This window comes from Xiphophorus hellerii, chromosome 7, assembly GCF_003331165.1.
Source record: "Xiphophorus hellerii strain 12219 chromosome 7, Xiphophorus_hellerii-4.1, whole genome shotgun sequence".
Classification (NCBI taxonomy): Eukaryota; Metazoa; Chordata; class Actinopteri; order Cyprinodontiformes; family Poeciliidae; genus Xiphophorus; species Xiphophorus hellerii.
In genome coordinates, this window is record NC_045678.1 from 6,124,924 (window position 1) to 6,140,055 (window position 15,132).

The following is a 15,132-nucleotide window of genomic DNA, read 5'->3' on the forward strand; positions in this document are numbered from 1 at the left end:
AAGAGAAGAGTTTTAATATTCGACGTAAATGTCACCGCCCTGTTAGAAGGAAACTTTGTGGGAGTTTTAATGAGTTCCATTGTGACCAAAGGAATAAAATAAAAGATTTCAACGCCCTAAGAGCAGCTGCTCTATAGCTGTTGGGAAGGAACAATCAATACATACGTTTGAATCTCCTTGTTATTCTGAAGGAGGAACTATTGCTACTCTTTGATTGTTTTAGCTGTTGATGATATTATTATGTCTTTGTGAAACACATTTATGGATGGTGAAGTTAATGAAACTTATATAACCCTTAAAGGACATGTAGAGTTGGACAGATTCAGATATCTTTATTTTGCAGTCATGCTAGCAGCGTATGCTTGTATCGTCGTCTGTAACCTGACCATTGTGTATGTTATATGGACGCATGAAAACCTCCATGAGCCCATGTACGTTTTCATCGCCGCTTTGCTTCTGAACTCTGTTGTTTTCAGCACTAACATCTATCCCAAACTGCTGTCAGATTTTCTATCAGAGAAACAGATTATATCATATTCGGCTTGTTATTTGCAGTTTTTTCTCTTTTATTCTCTAAGCGGCTCAGAGTTTTCACTGCTGGCAGCAATGGCCTACGATCGTTACGTGTCCATATGTAAACCTTTACAATATCCAACAATAATGGGGAGAAACACGGTTAGTATTTTCTTGAGTTTGGCTTGGCTGGTGCCTGCCAGTGTGACCGGTGTGCAGGTGATACTGAGCTCCAACATTAAACTGTGTAGACTGAATTTGGATGGGGTCTTGTGTAACAATTCAATCTACCATATGTACTGTGTAAGCTCAAAAGTCCACATTGTATTTGGTGCTCTTTCTGTGGCTTTCATTGTTTTTTTCTCCCTGCTTTTCATCGTTTTTACTTACAGCAGAATATTGATCATATCCTATCGTAGCTCTAAAGAAGTCAGAAAGAAAGCTGCTCAGACCTGCTCGCCCCACTTGCTGGTGCTGATCAGTTTCTCCTGTTTGTGTGCGTTTGATGTCATCATAGCTCGACTGGGATCCAACCTTACAAAATTAATCCGTTTAATAATGACTTTACAAGTAATTTTGTATCATCCTCTATTTAATCCAATCATATATGGTTTAAAAATGAAGGAGATATCAAAACATTTGAGAAGGTTGTTTTCTCAAGCTAAGGTCTTATAGTGATGATGATGAATATATAAATATATTGATATATTATATTGATATATTATATTGATATAAATATTAGATTATTCAATACTTTGTACTGCACACAGATTCCAAAATTAACTCTTTATGTTTTGCGTTGTTTGTTTAAGACTGTCAGATCTGAAATGTGTAAATTATGAATCAAACAATAAAGATTAAACCAGTTACAGTCGATATCATGTTTAAGGTTTTCAGGGCTGAAACGAGGCCACATGTAGCCACTTTCTCTCTTATTCTGTAGGTGGATCAGAGTTCTTACTGCTAGCGGTCATGGCTTTTGATAGATACGTGTCGACATGTAAACATCTGAGACATCATGAGGAAAACTGTGAAATGTTTCCTGGTTTCTGCTTGGCTCTTCCCTCCGTGTCAACTTGCCGTCCAAGCAGTGCTGTGAGTTAAAGTGAAGATATGCAACCTTAATTTGGAGGGAATATTTTGCAACAACGCTATTTACACAGTTCACTATGTTAGATCAAGGACAGTTACTATAACTGGGGTTGTTGTTGGTCTTTCTTAGAGAAGAAGAAAGAACCAACTCTATCTTTGATAAACATTTTTTAATACAGCGTTAAACAGGTTGGCGTGAAATAAATGTCACTCAAATATGATGAATTGCTTACAATAAATATCTCGTTTTGTGTATATTTCTAAGTCAGATTTCTCGTCAATCATTACATGCCGACTGTGGCTGATGTTGACTGCTTGATGTATTGTGTAGATCTATACTGAAAAATTACACCTCAGTGTAGGAGGGCCAAAATGCAAAACGCCAAAATGTGTGGCAGAGAACCAACACAGCGTCACTCTTCAATCAACAGAGACAGACATGTTTTATTTTATTTTAGTTTTATTTTACACTGCAGATTTTCATCCACTCAACAAGTCTTTACGTTGATGCCATCGTCATTGTTGCCTCCAAGTCGATTAATCTGAGAACGCCTTTTTTGGTATATTGAACAATAAATGTTATTTCACTCTGTGTGTAATTTGTTGTGTTTTGTGGCTGTTTGAAGTACTTTGTGCACTAAGTGCTCATAGCAAACCTCATCTCACTCAAAAGCTCCAGAGAGAAAAGCAGCTTTAACGTGAAGCCTGACCTACAGGAAAGGCTTCGTTAAAGCGTCGCTAAGGGTTTCTATGGTTTCATGTAGTTTGCGACCAGTTTAAAAAAAACTGGGTGGGTCTTTAATGAGCTCCGTTGTGAATAAAGCAATATAATAACATTTTTCAGCGCACTAGGATCAGCTGCTTTCTACATTTTGAGAGAGAACAAACAATGCTGTACGTTTGAATGTGCTGGTCAGGTTCTGTGACATGAGCTGTTAGTTGTTTATTGTACTGTTTATGATATTATTATGTCTTTGTGAAACACATTTATGGATGGTGAAGTTAATGAAACTTATATAACCCTTGAAGGACATGTAGAGTTGGACAGATTCAGATATCTTTATTTTGCAGTCATGCTAGCAGCGTATGTTTGTATCGTCGTCTGTAACCTGACCATTGTGTATGTTATATGGACGCATGAAAACCTCCATGAGCCCATGTACGTTTTCATCGCCGCTTTGCTTCTGAACTCTGTTGTTTTCAGCACTAACATCTATCCCAAACTGCTGTCAGATTTTCTATCTGAGAAACAGATTATATCATATTCGGCTTGTTATTTGCAGTTTTTTCTCTTTTATTCTCTAAGCGGCTCAGAGTTTTTACTGCTGGCAGCAATGGCCTACGATCGTTACGTGTCCATATGTAAACCTTTACAATATGCAACAATAATGGGGAGAAACACGGTTAGTATTTATTTGAGTTTGGCTTGGCTGGTGCCTGCCAGTGTGACCGGTGTGCAGGTGATACTGAGCTCCAACATTAAACTGTGTAGACTGAATTTGGATGGGGTCTTGTGTAACAATTCAATCTACCATATGTACTGTGTAAGCTCAAACGTCCACATTGTATTTGGTGCTCTTTCTGTGGCTTTCATTGCTTTTTTCTCCCTGATTTTTATCGTTTTTACTTACAGCAGAATATTGATCATATCCTATCGTAGCTCTAAAGAAGTCAGAAAGAAAGCTGCTCAGACCTGCTCGCCCCACTTGCTGGTGCTGATCAGTTTCTCCTGTTTGTGTGCGTTTGATGTCATCATAGCTCGACTGGGATCCAACCTTACAAACTTAATCCGTTTAATAATGACTTTACAGGCAGTTTTGTATCATCCTCTATTAAACCCAGTCATATATGGTTTAAAAATGAAGGAGATATCAAAACAACTGAAAAGGTTGTTTAATCAAACTAAAGCTCAATAATGACAAAGTTGATGTATTGATCTTAGTCTATCATCTGACACTTATCGTTGGTATTCCTAACTTTTTTAAAGTTAATATTAAAATGTTAAGATGTACATCTATAGTTTAAGGGAAGTATGTGTGAATTTTACAAATGGCTGACAAAAACAACAGTAACACACATTTGCTTAACCACAGAATCTTGAAGACCGTCCATCTCCTGTTGAATGTTTTCATGATTGGTCCCAAGTTCCTAGTATTATGCTTTCTGTCTTTGAATTAAACGCGTTTTCCAAATGTGTTTGATGTTTGATTGTTGCTCCAGAACAGCTTTGAATACATGTTGCTGTGCACAATCTTGTAAAGTCATCGCAGGCCAGATAAAGCAGCGAAACGCTAAAAAGTGAAACAAAAGTAGTCAGTGGAAGGAGGCTTGGAACATACATGGAGTTTAAATGCTAACATCGTCAACGGTATGGGCATCAACGTCTACCAAAATGATTCATGGTGCAGTCCCCAACCCCTAACAATATAGTTCAATAAACATAAGAAGAAAGGTTTAAAAAATACAAATATATTTTATCAGATTGTATTTTTTTTGTTCATATACTGTATTTGTTGTGAGTTGCTGCTTCCTCCAAACATCTCCAGGTTCTAGTTTGGTAACTAGATCTTTTAAACCATGTCAGTTTATTTCTGCATCCACGTCAGTAATCTGACGTGCCGGATTACTTTACGTTCAAGGCAACCTCACAATGGACTTGTTTATTTTATGATGAGCCAAGATGAACACACACACACACAACTATATGATGTTGAAATAAAGGCCTAATGTCCAGAGTAGCCCGCCTGTTACCTCGGAGGAGAAGCAATACTGACCAGCAAAGTTCAATTATGTCATTTAGATTTGGATGGAATATTCTGTAACAATGGCATTTTTACCCTTCACTGTGTGAAATCCAGAGCACTTACAATATTTGGGATTGTTTCATTGCTAAATCTTGCAATGATTCCTGTGCTGTTTACAATTTTTACATATCCAAAGGTTTTAATAATCTCTTGTAACAGTGCTAAAGCTTTTAGAAGAACGGCTGCTGAGACGTGCGAGCCGCATCTGCTGGTTTTAATCAGCTTCGCCTCTTTGTCTACATACGACGTGGTCACGGCTCTAGTGGAGTCAGGTTTTCCAAAACCTGTTCGCTTCATCATGACTTTGCAGTTACTTGTTTCAACCTTTGTTGAATCCATTTAAACAAAGGCTAAATGGATTAAATTTCTTCATTTTGGCTTAAAAACAAAGGAAATTTCTAAACATTTAAAAATGTTGCTCTCTTTGTCCAAAATCTATGAATTATGCATCTCTGTGAATGTAACATCTCCGCCTGTGATGATTCCTGAGGTGAAATCCTATTGTTTTTTGTTTTAAATATAAGAAATGTTTTACATTAAGACATTTGAAATTCAATAAACTTGTATATAATTGTATCAAAGCTGTTGTGATGTTTTCTTGCTTTTTGATTTTGTAAGTTTATAACAATATTATATTTGTTTTTGCTCTAAAAATGACACAGAACATATGTAAGAGAAGTGATATGTTTTTCTCCAGTAATAATGTGATAAGAAGTCGTATCCTAAGAATGACTACTGAGCTTTGAGTGGGAATATGTTTTGCCTGAGCCTATAGTTTTTTTTTTTGTTTTTTTTTAACCAGTGAGTTACAGTGTTGTTGTTTTTTTACTGCTTTCTTGTTTTCCATTCCCAACATCGTGCTTCGTCCATGGTTTGTGTTTTATTATTTGAACATCCAGTATAATTGTTTATCTGCTTCTCACCATGTAGATTTAACAATTTCTCCCTTTACATCCCTTCTTGATGTAAAGGGAGATTATTCAGATTAGAGTCGAAGGTTTGATATTTTTACAGGATGTTATGAATAAAGATGGCCGCCCAAGCACATAAAATCCTAAATATTTTTTTTCTGTTCTTGCCCATGCAGCAGCTTGCAAAAGTATTCATACCCCTTTGAACTTGTCAATATTTCGTCAGGGAAAAGTAAATGAACAAATGTGGACTTTATGGAAAGAGTGGCAAGAAGAAAGTCACTGCTAAGAGAAAGACTTCCTGTTTGCAATTATGCCAGAAGCCATGTTGGGGAAACGGCAAGCAAGTGGAAGAAGGGGCTTTGTTCAGACCAGAACAAAACTCAACAGTTTGGCCAAAATGCAAAACGCCATGTGTGGCGGAGAACTGACACCGCGTCACTCTGAACACACCATCCCCACTGTCAAATATGGCGGTGGCAGCATCATGCTGTGGTGGTGCGTCTCTTCAGCAGGGACAGGGAAGATGGTCAGAGCTGATGGGAAGATGGATGGAGCCAAATACAAAAAACTGAGGCGGCCGACCCTAAACAAAAAGCCAGGGCTACAATGGAACAAATGGTTTAAAACAAATAAAATTCATGTGTTACAGTGGCCCAGTCAAAGTCCAGACCTAAACACAATCCAGAATCTGTGGCAAGTTCTGAAAACTGCTGTTCACAAGCGCTCTGCGTCTACTCTGACTGAGCTTGAGCAAATAGACTCAAGAGCAAGTCGAGCTAGTAACCTTAGTTACACCAAAAACAGTGAATAAGACCCAACAGTCTTCAGGACCTTTCAGAAAGAGGGACTAGTCAAAGTTCTGGGCTAAGTGAGTGGATGACCTGCGAATTCGTAGCTTTTGGAGTCAAGTTGCTATAGCAACATTGTCTGTGAACCAACACTAACTCTTCAATCAACAGAGACAGACATGTTTTATTTTATTTTAGTTTTATTTTACCGGGAGGAGGCCCCGGGGAAGACCCAGGACACGCTGGAGGGACTATGTCTCTCGGCTGGCCTGGGAACGCCTCGGGATTCCCCCGGAAGAGCTAGAAGAAGTGGCCGGGGAGAGGGAAGTCTGGGCCTCCCTCCTGAAGCTGCTACCCCCGCGACCCGACCTCGGATAAGCGGAAGAAGATGGATGGATGGATGGATGGATGGATGGATGGATGGATAGTTTTATTTTACACTGCAGATTTTCATCCACTCAACAAGTCTTTACGTTGATGCCATCGTCATTGCTGCCTCCAAGTCGACCTACAGGAAAGGCTTCGTTAAAGCGTCGCTAAGGGTTTCTATGGTTTCATGTACTTTGCGACCTGTTTAAAAAAAACTGGGTGGGTCTTTAATGAGCCCCATTGTGAATAAAGCAATATAATAACATTTTTCAGCGCACTAGGATCAGCTGCTTTCTACATTTTGAGAGAGAACAAACAATGCTGTACGTTTGAATGTGCTGGTCAGGTTCTGTGACATGAGCTGTTAGTTGTTTATTGTACTGTTTATGATATTATTATGTCTTTGTGAAACACATTTATGGATGGTGAAGTTAATGAAACTTATATAACCCTTGAAGGACATGTAGAGTTGGACAGATTCAGATATCTTTATTTTGCAGTCATGCTAGCAGCGTATGTTTGTATCGTCGTCTGTAACCTGACCATTGTGTATGTTATATGGACGCATGAAAACCTCCATGAGCCCATGTACGTTTTCATCGCCGCTTTGCTTCTGAACTCTGTTGTTTTCAGCACTAACATCTATCCCAAACTGCTGTCAGATTTTCTATCTGAGAAACAGATTATATCATATTCGGCTTGTTATGTGCAGTTTTTTCTCTTTTATTCTCTAAGCGGCTCAGAGTTTTTACTGCTGGCAGCAATGGCCTACGATCGTTACGTGTCGATATGTAAACCTTTACAATATGCAACAATAATGGGGAGAAACACGGTTAGTATTTACTTGAGTTTGGCTTGGCTGGTGCCTGCCAGTGTGCTTGCTGTGCAGGTGATACTGAGCTCCAACATTAAACTGTGTAAATCAAATTTTCAAGGAATTTTCTGTAACAACTCAATTTACAGCGCCCACTGTTTAAATTCAGAGGTGAATGTAGTATTTGGTGCCGTGGCACTGGTTGTGATTGGATTCTTCCCTCTGATTTTCATCGTTTTTACTTACAGCAGAATATTGATCATATCCTATCGTAGCTCTAAAGAAGTCAGAAAGAAAGCTGCTCAGACCTGCTCGCCCCACTTGCTGGTGCTGATCAGTTTCTCCTGTTTGTGTGCGTTTGATGTCATCATAGCTCGACTGGGATCCAACCTTACAAAATTAATCCGTTTAATAATGACTTTACAGGCTGTTTTGTATCATCCTCTATTTAATCCAATCATATATGGTTTAAAAATGAAGGAGATATCAAAGCAACTGAGAAGGTTGTTTTCTCAAGCTAAGGTCTTATAGTGATGATGATGAATTGATATAAATATTAGATTATTCAATACTTTGTACTGCACACAGATTCCAAAATCAACTCTTTATGTTTTGCATTGTTTGTTTAAGACTGTCAGATCTGAAATGTGTAAATTATGAATCAAACAATAAAGATTAAACCAGTTACAGTCGATATCATGTTTAAAGTTTTCAGGGCTGAACTGAGGCCACATGTTGCCACTTTCTCTTTACATGTCATTTGTTTTCCTGCTACATTTGATTTTATATTGTACCAAAATGTTACATTCAATCATAACTTGAAAGTGTTTACCTGGAATCAGACTTGGAACAAACTGAGTTTAAAGGCAAAGTTTGTTCTTTTCAGAAATGCTCTCTATGATTTACTGAATGCAGCGAGGCATTTGCTTGAATGATCCAAGAGAGACCGAAAACCAGGCAGATAGAAAATGATCTAGGTTAATTATGGGAAATGCTTTTGTTGGCTATCAAAGCAAAAATGGAAATTGTGCGCTCGGTCTCAGTTATCGATAAATGCCTGCCTGCTAGAAACGCTGCACTAAACAACTGAGAGCAAGATGAAAGAATGATGAAACAGTAAAACATAAAACATACAAACGGGATTAAAATGATGCAATGATGTTGCAGTTTAGTATGAATTGCGAATGTTGAGAACCAGGGTTTGTTTATTAAGACGTTTGAAAATGAGACTAAATTAGTTTGAACTCATTCAGATTGATTTGCACCAGAATATGCTGCGTGTTCAGCAGCAACAGAAATACGAAGCAAACTGAGCCTGAAATAACCTGTAGACTCTTAACGCTAAAGAACAGCAGAAACAACCCAAACAGACAGAACAGGGAGTCACACACACCGACGCCATCTTTAATCAAGATGCACACCTGATCTATGAAGGAGGATGTGTGTGTGTGAGAGAGACGGCGTCTCAGGGTGGATCTACTTGATGTGTCCAGGACAGGCGGCGTCACCTCATTGTGTTTGTATAAAACGTTACTTCTGTATAACATGTTGATTGAGCCATCGACAAAAACATTTCTGAGTGAAGCCAAGGGTTAAATACCATGAGGTATTTATACTATTTATGCTTAAGTTTAAACTCTGATTCAAACTGGTTTTAAACAGAACGTTTACTTTTGCCTCTACGCAAATCCACATGCAAGATTTGCAACTTGGACACGTAATACAGAAACAGTTATTTAACAATATAATGAGAAGTTTTGTCCATTTAAATCACATTACATTCATACTGATAATCTGGTCCACAGAGGGCTGCCTCTGTGTTGATGTGGCTTTTGGTGAAATGGAGTGTGACGCACCCAGCCTACGCCAAACATCAGTGATTTTCCAATATGGCACAGGAAAAATGTGTCATAATGATATTGTGCTTTTAAATCTTACAAACTGATCGTACTCAAATTGATCTGTGAACTATTTTTTAGACTCTGGACAAAATTTGTTGTAAATGTTAACGGTGCCATTAAAATAAAGATATTTTAACTTTTAGTCACTTTTGACTTGAAAATACATTTGAACCCTTTATTTCAAGAAACAAAGTGTTTCTTATTTCTTAAAAGCAAAGGCTGGAAAGGTTTCAGTCTTTGCCGTGCTTAGGCTAAAACAAAATGCAGACGAACTTTAGATTTGACATAATTTAGCACAATGGTTAACCGTACACAGGTGTTGACGGGGGCTAAAGGCCTTTTGACGTTGAGTTTCAAAGAAATAATTTTTTGTGAATTGCTTTCCCAGTGCTGTCATTGGTGTTGTTGCATAATGCTGCAGTGCATGTCAGATGAATCCGAAGCATCCAGAGGTGAGATCTTTGGAGGGAAATGCCATCCGATAAAAACACAACTTCCCACTGGTGCAGAGAGTAAGATGCGAACTGTGCCAATAAATAAATGCAGTGTTTTCCTGAGACCATCCATGGATGATCATTTGAACGTACACGTTTATGGATGAGTTAAACGGTACCCACATAACCCTTCGTGGATATGTCGAAATGGAGAAATACCGATATCTGTATTTCACAGTTATGTTTTTAGTTTACGTCGTGATAGTTTGCAGCAACTCCACCATCGTGTACTTGATCTGGACTCACAAAAACCTCCACGAGCCGATGTACATTTTCATCGGTGCTTTATTGTTTAACTGTGTTATTTACAGCTCCACTTTTTACCCGAAGCTTTTGACCGACTTCCTCTCTGATCAACAGGTCATACCGTATTCTGGTTGTGTCTTTCAGTTTTTCATGTTTTATTCTGTAGGTGGATCAGAGTTCTTACTGCTGGCGGTCATGGCTTTTGATAGATACGTGTCGATATGTAAACCTCTGAGACATCCAGCCATCATGAGGAAAACTACGGTGAAATGTCTCCTGGCTTTTGCTTGGCTCTTCCCTCCGTGTCAACTTGCCGTCCAAGCAGTGCTGTGTGTTAAAGCGAAGATATGCAACCTTAATTTGGAGGGAATATTTTGCAACAACGCTATTTACACAGTTCACTGTGTTAGATCACAGACAGTTACTATAATTGGGGTTGTTATTTTATTAAATGTCGCAGTGCTCCCGATGCTTTTCACAGTTTTCACATATGCAAAGATTTTCATAATGGCTTATCAAAGTAACAAAACATTTCAGAGAAAGGCGGCTAAGACCTGCATACCACACTTGTTGGTTTTGATCAGCTTTTCATATCTGTGTGTGTATGATGTAATCGTAGCTCGAGTGGAGGCAGATCTTCCGAAGGCTGCACGCTTCGTGATGACGCTGCAGTTGTTTCTGTATCATCCGCTGCTTAATCCCATAATATACGGGCTCAAGATGAAGGAAATTTCTAAGCATCTGAGGAGGTTGTTTTGTTCTACCAAAGTCTAGCTGGACGTGTGCTTTTATTTAATTGGTTTCACATTCTCACCAATGTAAAGTTTGGTTTAAATTTGTAATTGGAGAATATTGCATTAAGGCAGTGGTTCCCAAAGTGTGGGGCTCGGGCCCTAAGGGGGCGCAGGAAGCGGTATGAATGAAAAAAAAAACACAAAACAAAGAAACAGTTACACAAAAGTGTTTCACTGTAAAAGATGGTTTGTAGTTTGTTTTGTTGCAACCTGAAGTGTGAAATAAACTTCAGTGGAGTTTGAAAACAAAATATGTGTTTAGGTTTATGTCTGGTTGATGTGTGTGTGCCCAGTTGATTCTTTTTTCTTTTTTGGGGGGGATTTTATTGTGATCCATGGAGGGGCCCAGAAAATCTTTGGGAACCACTGGACTAAGGTCTGGAAGTAAACCGGCCCATATGTGTCTTATTATTTTTTCTCAGTTTGTGTTTCTTTGTGTTACAGTTTGATTTTCTCCAGGTGGGACATCTGATAAGTTTACTATTGGATAATTTTCTTATGCTGTGATAAATGTCTATTATTACATTGTATGGTTATAGAGATAAATAAAGATGAACCTTAGCGCCTGTCTCTTTTTCAGACCACTCAATAAAAACTTAATTATGACAGCATAAGTAGAAATTTGGAGGCCATAGAATTCACCAGTAGGATTTTCTTTTCCAGAAATTTCCTGACATTCTTTATTCGATTAAAAACCTGCTGAAAAAAATGGCCCACAGTGGTCACCGAAATACCCTAAAACTGACAAAAAATAGTAATAGCTTATAGATAAATGTTTTTGAATTGTGGTTTCACAGATTCATTTTACGTTTATAATACTATCACAGTTTGGTGATGAATTATTTATTCATTCCAGTTGGTATGGTATTGAATTTCTATTAAGGTATTTATTCAAGCATAATTCCACAGACATCAACATTTGTTCATATTCTTATACGTCTTAAATGACTGAAACTTTTCTATGATTTCATTGACTTGGGTCACCATGAAATCTTATGGCAGTTTAGAGATATTTATTGGAAAAGTATTTGTTAGGATTTGAGTTTTTCTGTGTGTTTATTTAGGTTTCTGTGATCTGTGGAGCATGAGTCTCTTGTTTCCCCTGATCTTCTCCCCGTCTATTTAAACCCACCTGAGTTCCTTGCTCTTTGTCAGATCTTATGTCTTGTCTAATCTGTTTAGTGTGTCTTGCTGTCTTGTCTGCTGCCAGTAATTTTGTACCAGTTGCTACCAGAATTTGAGCTCTTAGTCTTCCGCTCAATCTGTGCTGCCTGGATTTTGTATTTCTGACAACATCATTTTATTCATCATTTCCTTCACACCAACCTGGATCCACTGCGTCTGCCTCACCACCTCAGACCGCAAATCATGACGGTATTAAACTCAGATAAAACTTAAATGTCATTCCTCCAGTAAATATGACCACCTTGGATTTTTTTTTTAAATTATTTTTAATTCAGATCTGAATGGTAGAAAATGGCGGTTACCTTTTTACTTTTTTTTTTTTACAGCAAAAACTTTCAACTGGGGACATTAAAATAGAAAAACATGATTCCACGTGTAAACCTGAACATCTTGGAATAACTTTGTAATTTTTGTATGAATTATTAATTTCATTCTAAATTTTCCAAATTTAGGGAAACACTGAACAATGGGGGTTAACATGACTTATGAAAAATCATTACATAAAGTTACATAAGCCCTCTCCAGGACACTACCTCGACAAAAACCAGCTCCTTGTTCGACGCTTCACTTCGTCCGGAAAGCCTGGACTCGTGGTTGGTGACAAACGGTACCGGCCACCTGCTTCTTCAAAGAGTGGACTCTGTTAAAGTTTCACATTTTATCCAATGGCCAACGTTTGGCCGTGACGTACGTCATGCCCTGGTTCAACAACATGAAGTAAACAACCATCCTTCACTGCCAAACCAAACGGAGCAACTGTTGGTGTTATTTCAGTGTTTGGCTCACGGAGGGAACGGCTTCGTTCGCCATAAATAGTTTCATGCTCAATTCTTAAAGTGACCTTAAGTTTGAAAAAAAGGCCGAAGGCGCTTGTAAATAAAATGTATGATTATTACTCCTTACTTGCTGTCTTCTCTGAATACTGTGATCTCCTTGACAATTTTGTTTTAAATCACGATTCATTTTGGTGGCACTGCTTGGGCCTTTTTGCTGTTAAAGAGATTGATGCTAGCCTCATATATTACTTCCATATATTTTACTGAGCAGCTACATAATATATTTCTTTTATAGAAAACAACAAATAATTTAACAAAACACCGTCTAATTTTTTAACTTGCATTAAAAAAACATTTTATGTCATTTTAACTCATTATGTTAACACTTTTTTTTAGTCAACATCAAGCATTACTTAACATGTGGCTGACGTTGAGTGTTAAACATTTTGACAGACGCCCTCCAGAGCTGCAAGTCCCCAACGCCGAGATCCAGCGAGAGATAAAAACCAACCCACCGACAAACTCCTAAAGTTTCCATCCAGCTAATGACGGGAACACAACAGTTCTTCTCCTCTGGACTGAACCTCTTCGCCTTGAAAGACAAAACACATTGATGGATGAGCTGAACGTCAGCCACGTAACTCTGACCGGATACGTAGAGATGAGCAAATACAGATGCCTGTATTTTTCCGTCTTGTTTGCTGTGTATGTTTTGATCATCTGCAGCAATGCTACCATCGTGTGTCTCATCTGGACTCACAAGAACCTCCACGAGCCGATGTACGTCTTCATCGCAGCGTTGCTGTTCAACTGTCTCCTCTACAGCACCACCGTTTACCCAAAGCTTTTGATCGACTTCCTGTCTGAGACGCCGGTCGTCTCCGTGTCAAGTTGTCTCCTGCAGTTTTTCCTGTTTTATTCCATCGGCGGCACAGAGTTCTGGCTGATAGCGTCTATGGCTTTCGATCGGTACGTGTCGATATGTCGACCTCTGAGGTACCCGGCCATCATGAGGAGAAGTACCGTGAAAGTGCTCCTCATTCTGGCCTGGTTGGTGCCCGCCTGTCACATTGCGCCAGAAGCGATACTGAGCGCCAAAACGCGGATGTGCCGCTCAGATTTGAGCGGAATATTTTGCAACAACGCCGTGTTCACGCTCCACTGTACAAGGCCACGTTCGCTCACTGTTCTAGGAGTCGTTGCTTTGTTAGACCTGGTCATACTCCCGATGCTTTTTACGGTTTTCACGTACACGAAGATTTTTATAACGTCTCGTCAAAGTGGAAAGTCATTTAGGAGGAAGGCTGCCGAGACCTGCGTGCCTCACCTGATGGTCTTAATCAGCTTCTCCTATTTGGCTGCATATGATGTGGCCGTAGCGCGAATGGAGACCGATTTCCCCAAAACTGCACGACTAATAATGACGATGCAGATATTTCTGTATCACCCTTTGTTTAATCCGTTTATCTACGGGCTGAAAATGAAAGAAATCTCTAAACATTTAAAACTGTTGTGTATAACAAGAGTATAACTGCAGATGTAATTATGTCGCATGCTACACCACCGTTTATCCAAAGCTTTAAACTGCTGGTTTAAAATTTATAATAATAATAATAATAAAGTTGTCTGATTGAATTTTATTTTAAAAATTCCCAGGAAAACATTTTATTTTTGAAATTCTTTACTGCCTCTGATGTTGATATATTTTATGTTGTAATTAGAACAAGGTGATGTGACACCCTTTATTAGTATTTATCGGTTCAGTCTTTTAAAGTTGAGTAATTTTCAGAATGGAAATGAGAGTGAGTCGGAAATAGTTTTTTGCTTTTTAATAATTATGAAGAATTTAATTGCAAATACGTTTGTGGGTTTATGACCGGTTTCATATTTGTTAGAATGTTGGTTCATATATTTTTGTGTTGCACAGAATGAGATGAACAGAGAGCGGTACCAAACATTAATTCATCAGTGAGAGTCCATGCTGTTGTCATGGCAACCTAACAAAATCAGTGTTTTCCAGTTTGTTTGTTTGTTGTTTTTTCCAAGTCAATATACTAAAATCTTACATAGAAAACACATGTTCTGTAAAAGTAAGATACATTTTTGAGTTTGTGTAAAGTTTTTTTTATTATTATTTCTTTTTTTGTGCCTCATAAAAAAACAACTTATTTGTTTTTACATATTCTGATAGATGTATGCAATACCTCAATAACTCAAATCTTGAATATTCAGATGTTTGTTTTACTGTAGAAAAAAAAAAGTATTTTTCTGGTGAACTTTCAAGCTTTTCATAATGTGTTTAAATAAAATTTAAATAACATACGTTTCTGGCCATTTATTTTAGATCAAGTGGCTCTAAAAGAAACAGATTCACTCACTGAAATGAAATATTAAAAACAAATTCATCACATTCAGCACTTTGTTGTTGTTTTTTTTGCAATT

At 38.2% G+C, this 15,132-nt stretch overlaps 5 protein-coding genes across 5 annotated transcripts; all 5 read left to right on the top strand.

Annotated features, from left to right (window-relative positions):
* The first annotated feature begins 154 nt into the window (after window positions 1–154).
* LOC116723698 (olfactory receptor 11A1-like) lies at window positions 155–1,188 on the top strand. Its single transcript, XM_032568782.1, has one exon. The coding sequence runs from the start codon at window positions 262–264 to the stop codon at window positions 1,186–1,188; it is 927 nt and encodes a 308-aa protein (XP_032424673.1). The 5' UTR covers window positions 155–261.
* A 385-nt stretch (window positions 1,189–1,573) lies between these two features.
* On the top strand, window positions 1,574–3,801 carry LOC116722707 (olfactory receptor 52E4-like). The gene has a single exon (XM_032566909.1). The coding sequence runs from the start codon at window positions 2,595–2,597 to the stop codon at window positions 3,519–3,521; it is 927 nt and encodes a 308-aa protein (XP_032422800.1). The 5' UTR covers window positions 1,574–2,594; the 3' UTR covers window positions 3,522–3,801.
* A 2,850-nt stretch (window positions 3,802–6,651) lies between these two features.
* LOC116722712 (olfactory receptor 11A1-like) lies at window positions 6,652–7,986 on the top strand. The gene has a single exon (XM_032566917.1). It carries the CDS (start codon window positions 6,899–6,901, stop codon window positions 7,823–7,825), a length of 927 nt encoding a protein of 308 aa, XP_032422808.1. The 5' UTR covers window positions 6,652–6,898; the 3' UTR covers window positions 7,826–7,986.
* A 1,787-nt stretch (window positions 7,987–9,773) lies between these two features.
* Window positions 9,774–10,851, top strand: LOC116723428 (olfactory receptor 13C2-like). The gene has a single exon (XM_032568311.1). The coding sequence runs from the start codon at window positions 9,789–9,791 to the stop codon at window positions 10,707–10,709; it is 921 nt and encodes a 306-aa protein (XP_032424202.1). The 5' UTR covers window positions 9,774–9,788; the 3' UTR covers window positions 10,710–10,851.
* A 2,406-nt stretch (window positions 10,852–13,257) lies between these two features.
* Window positions 13,258–14,301, top strand: LOC116723506 (olfactory receptor 11A1-like). Its single transcript, XM_032568512.1, has one exon. The coding sequence runs from the start codon at window positions 13,304–13,306 to the stop codon at window positions 14,219–14,221; it is 918 nt and encodes a 305-aa protein (XP_032424403.1). The 5' UTR covers window positions 13,258–13,303; the 3' UTR covers window positions 14,222–14,301.
* The last annotated feature ends 831 nt before the right edge of the window (window positions 14,302–15,132 follow it).

Excerpts from the sequence above, each read along its gene's own strand:
- LOC116723698 (XM_032568782.1), top strand. The coding sequence starts at position 262 with ATGGATGGTGAAGTTAATGAAACTTATATAACCCTTAAAGGACATGTA.
- LOC116723506 (XM_032568512.1), top strand. The coding sequence starts at position 13,304 with ATGGATGAGCTGAACGTCAGCCACGTAACTCTGACCGGATACGTAGAG.
- LOC116722712 (XM_032566917.1), top strand. The coding sequence starts at position 6,899 with ATGGATGGTGAAGTTAATGAAACTTATATAACCCTTGAAGGACATGTA.
- LOC116722707 (XM_032566909.1), top strand. The coding sequence starts at position 2,595 with ATGGATGGTGAAGTTAATGAAACTTATATAACCCTTGAAGGACATGTA.
- LOC116723428 (XM_032568311.1), top strand. The coding sequence starts at position 9,789 with ATGGATGAGTTAAACGGTACCCACATAACCCTTCGTGGATATGTCGAA.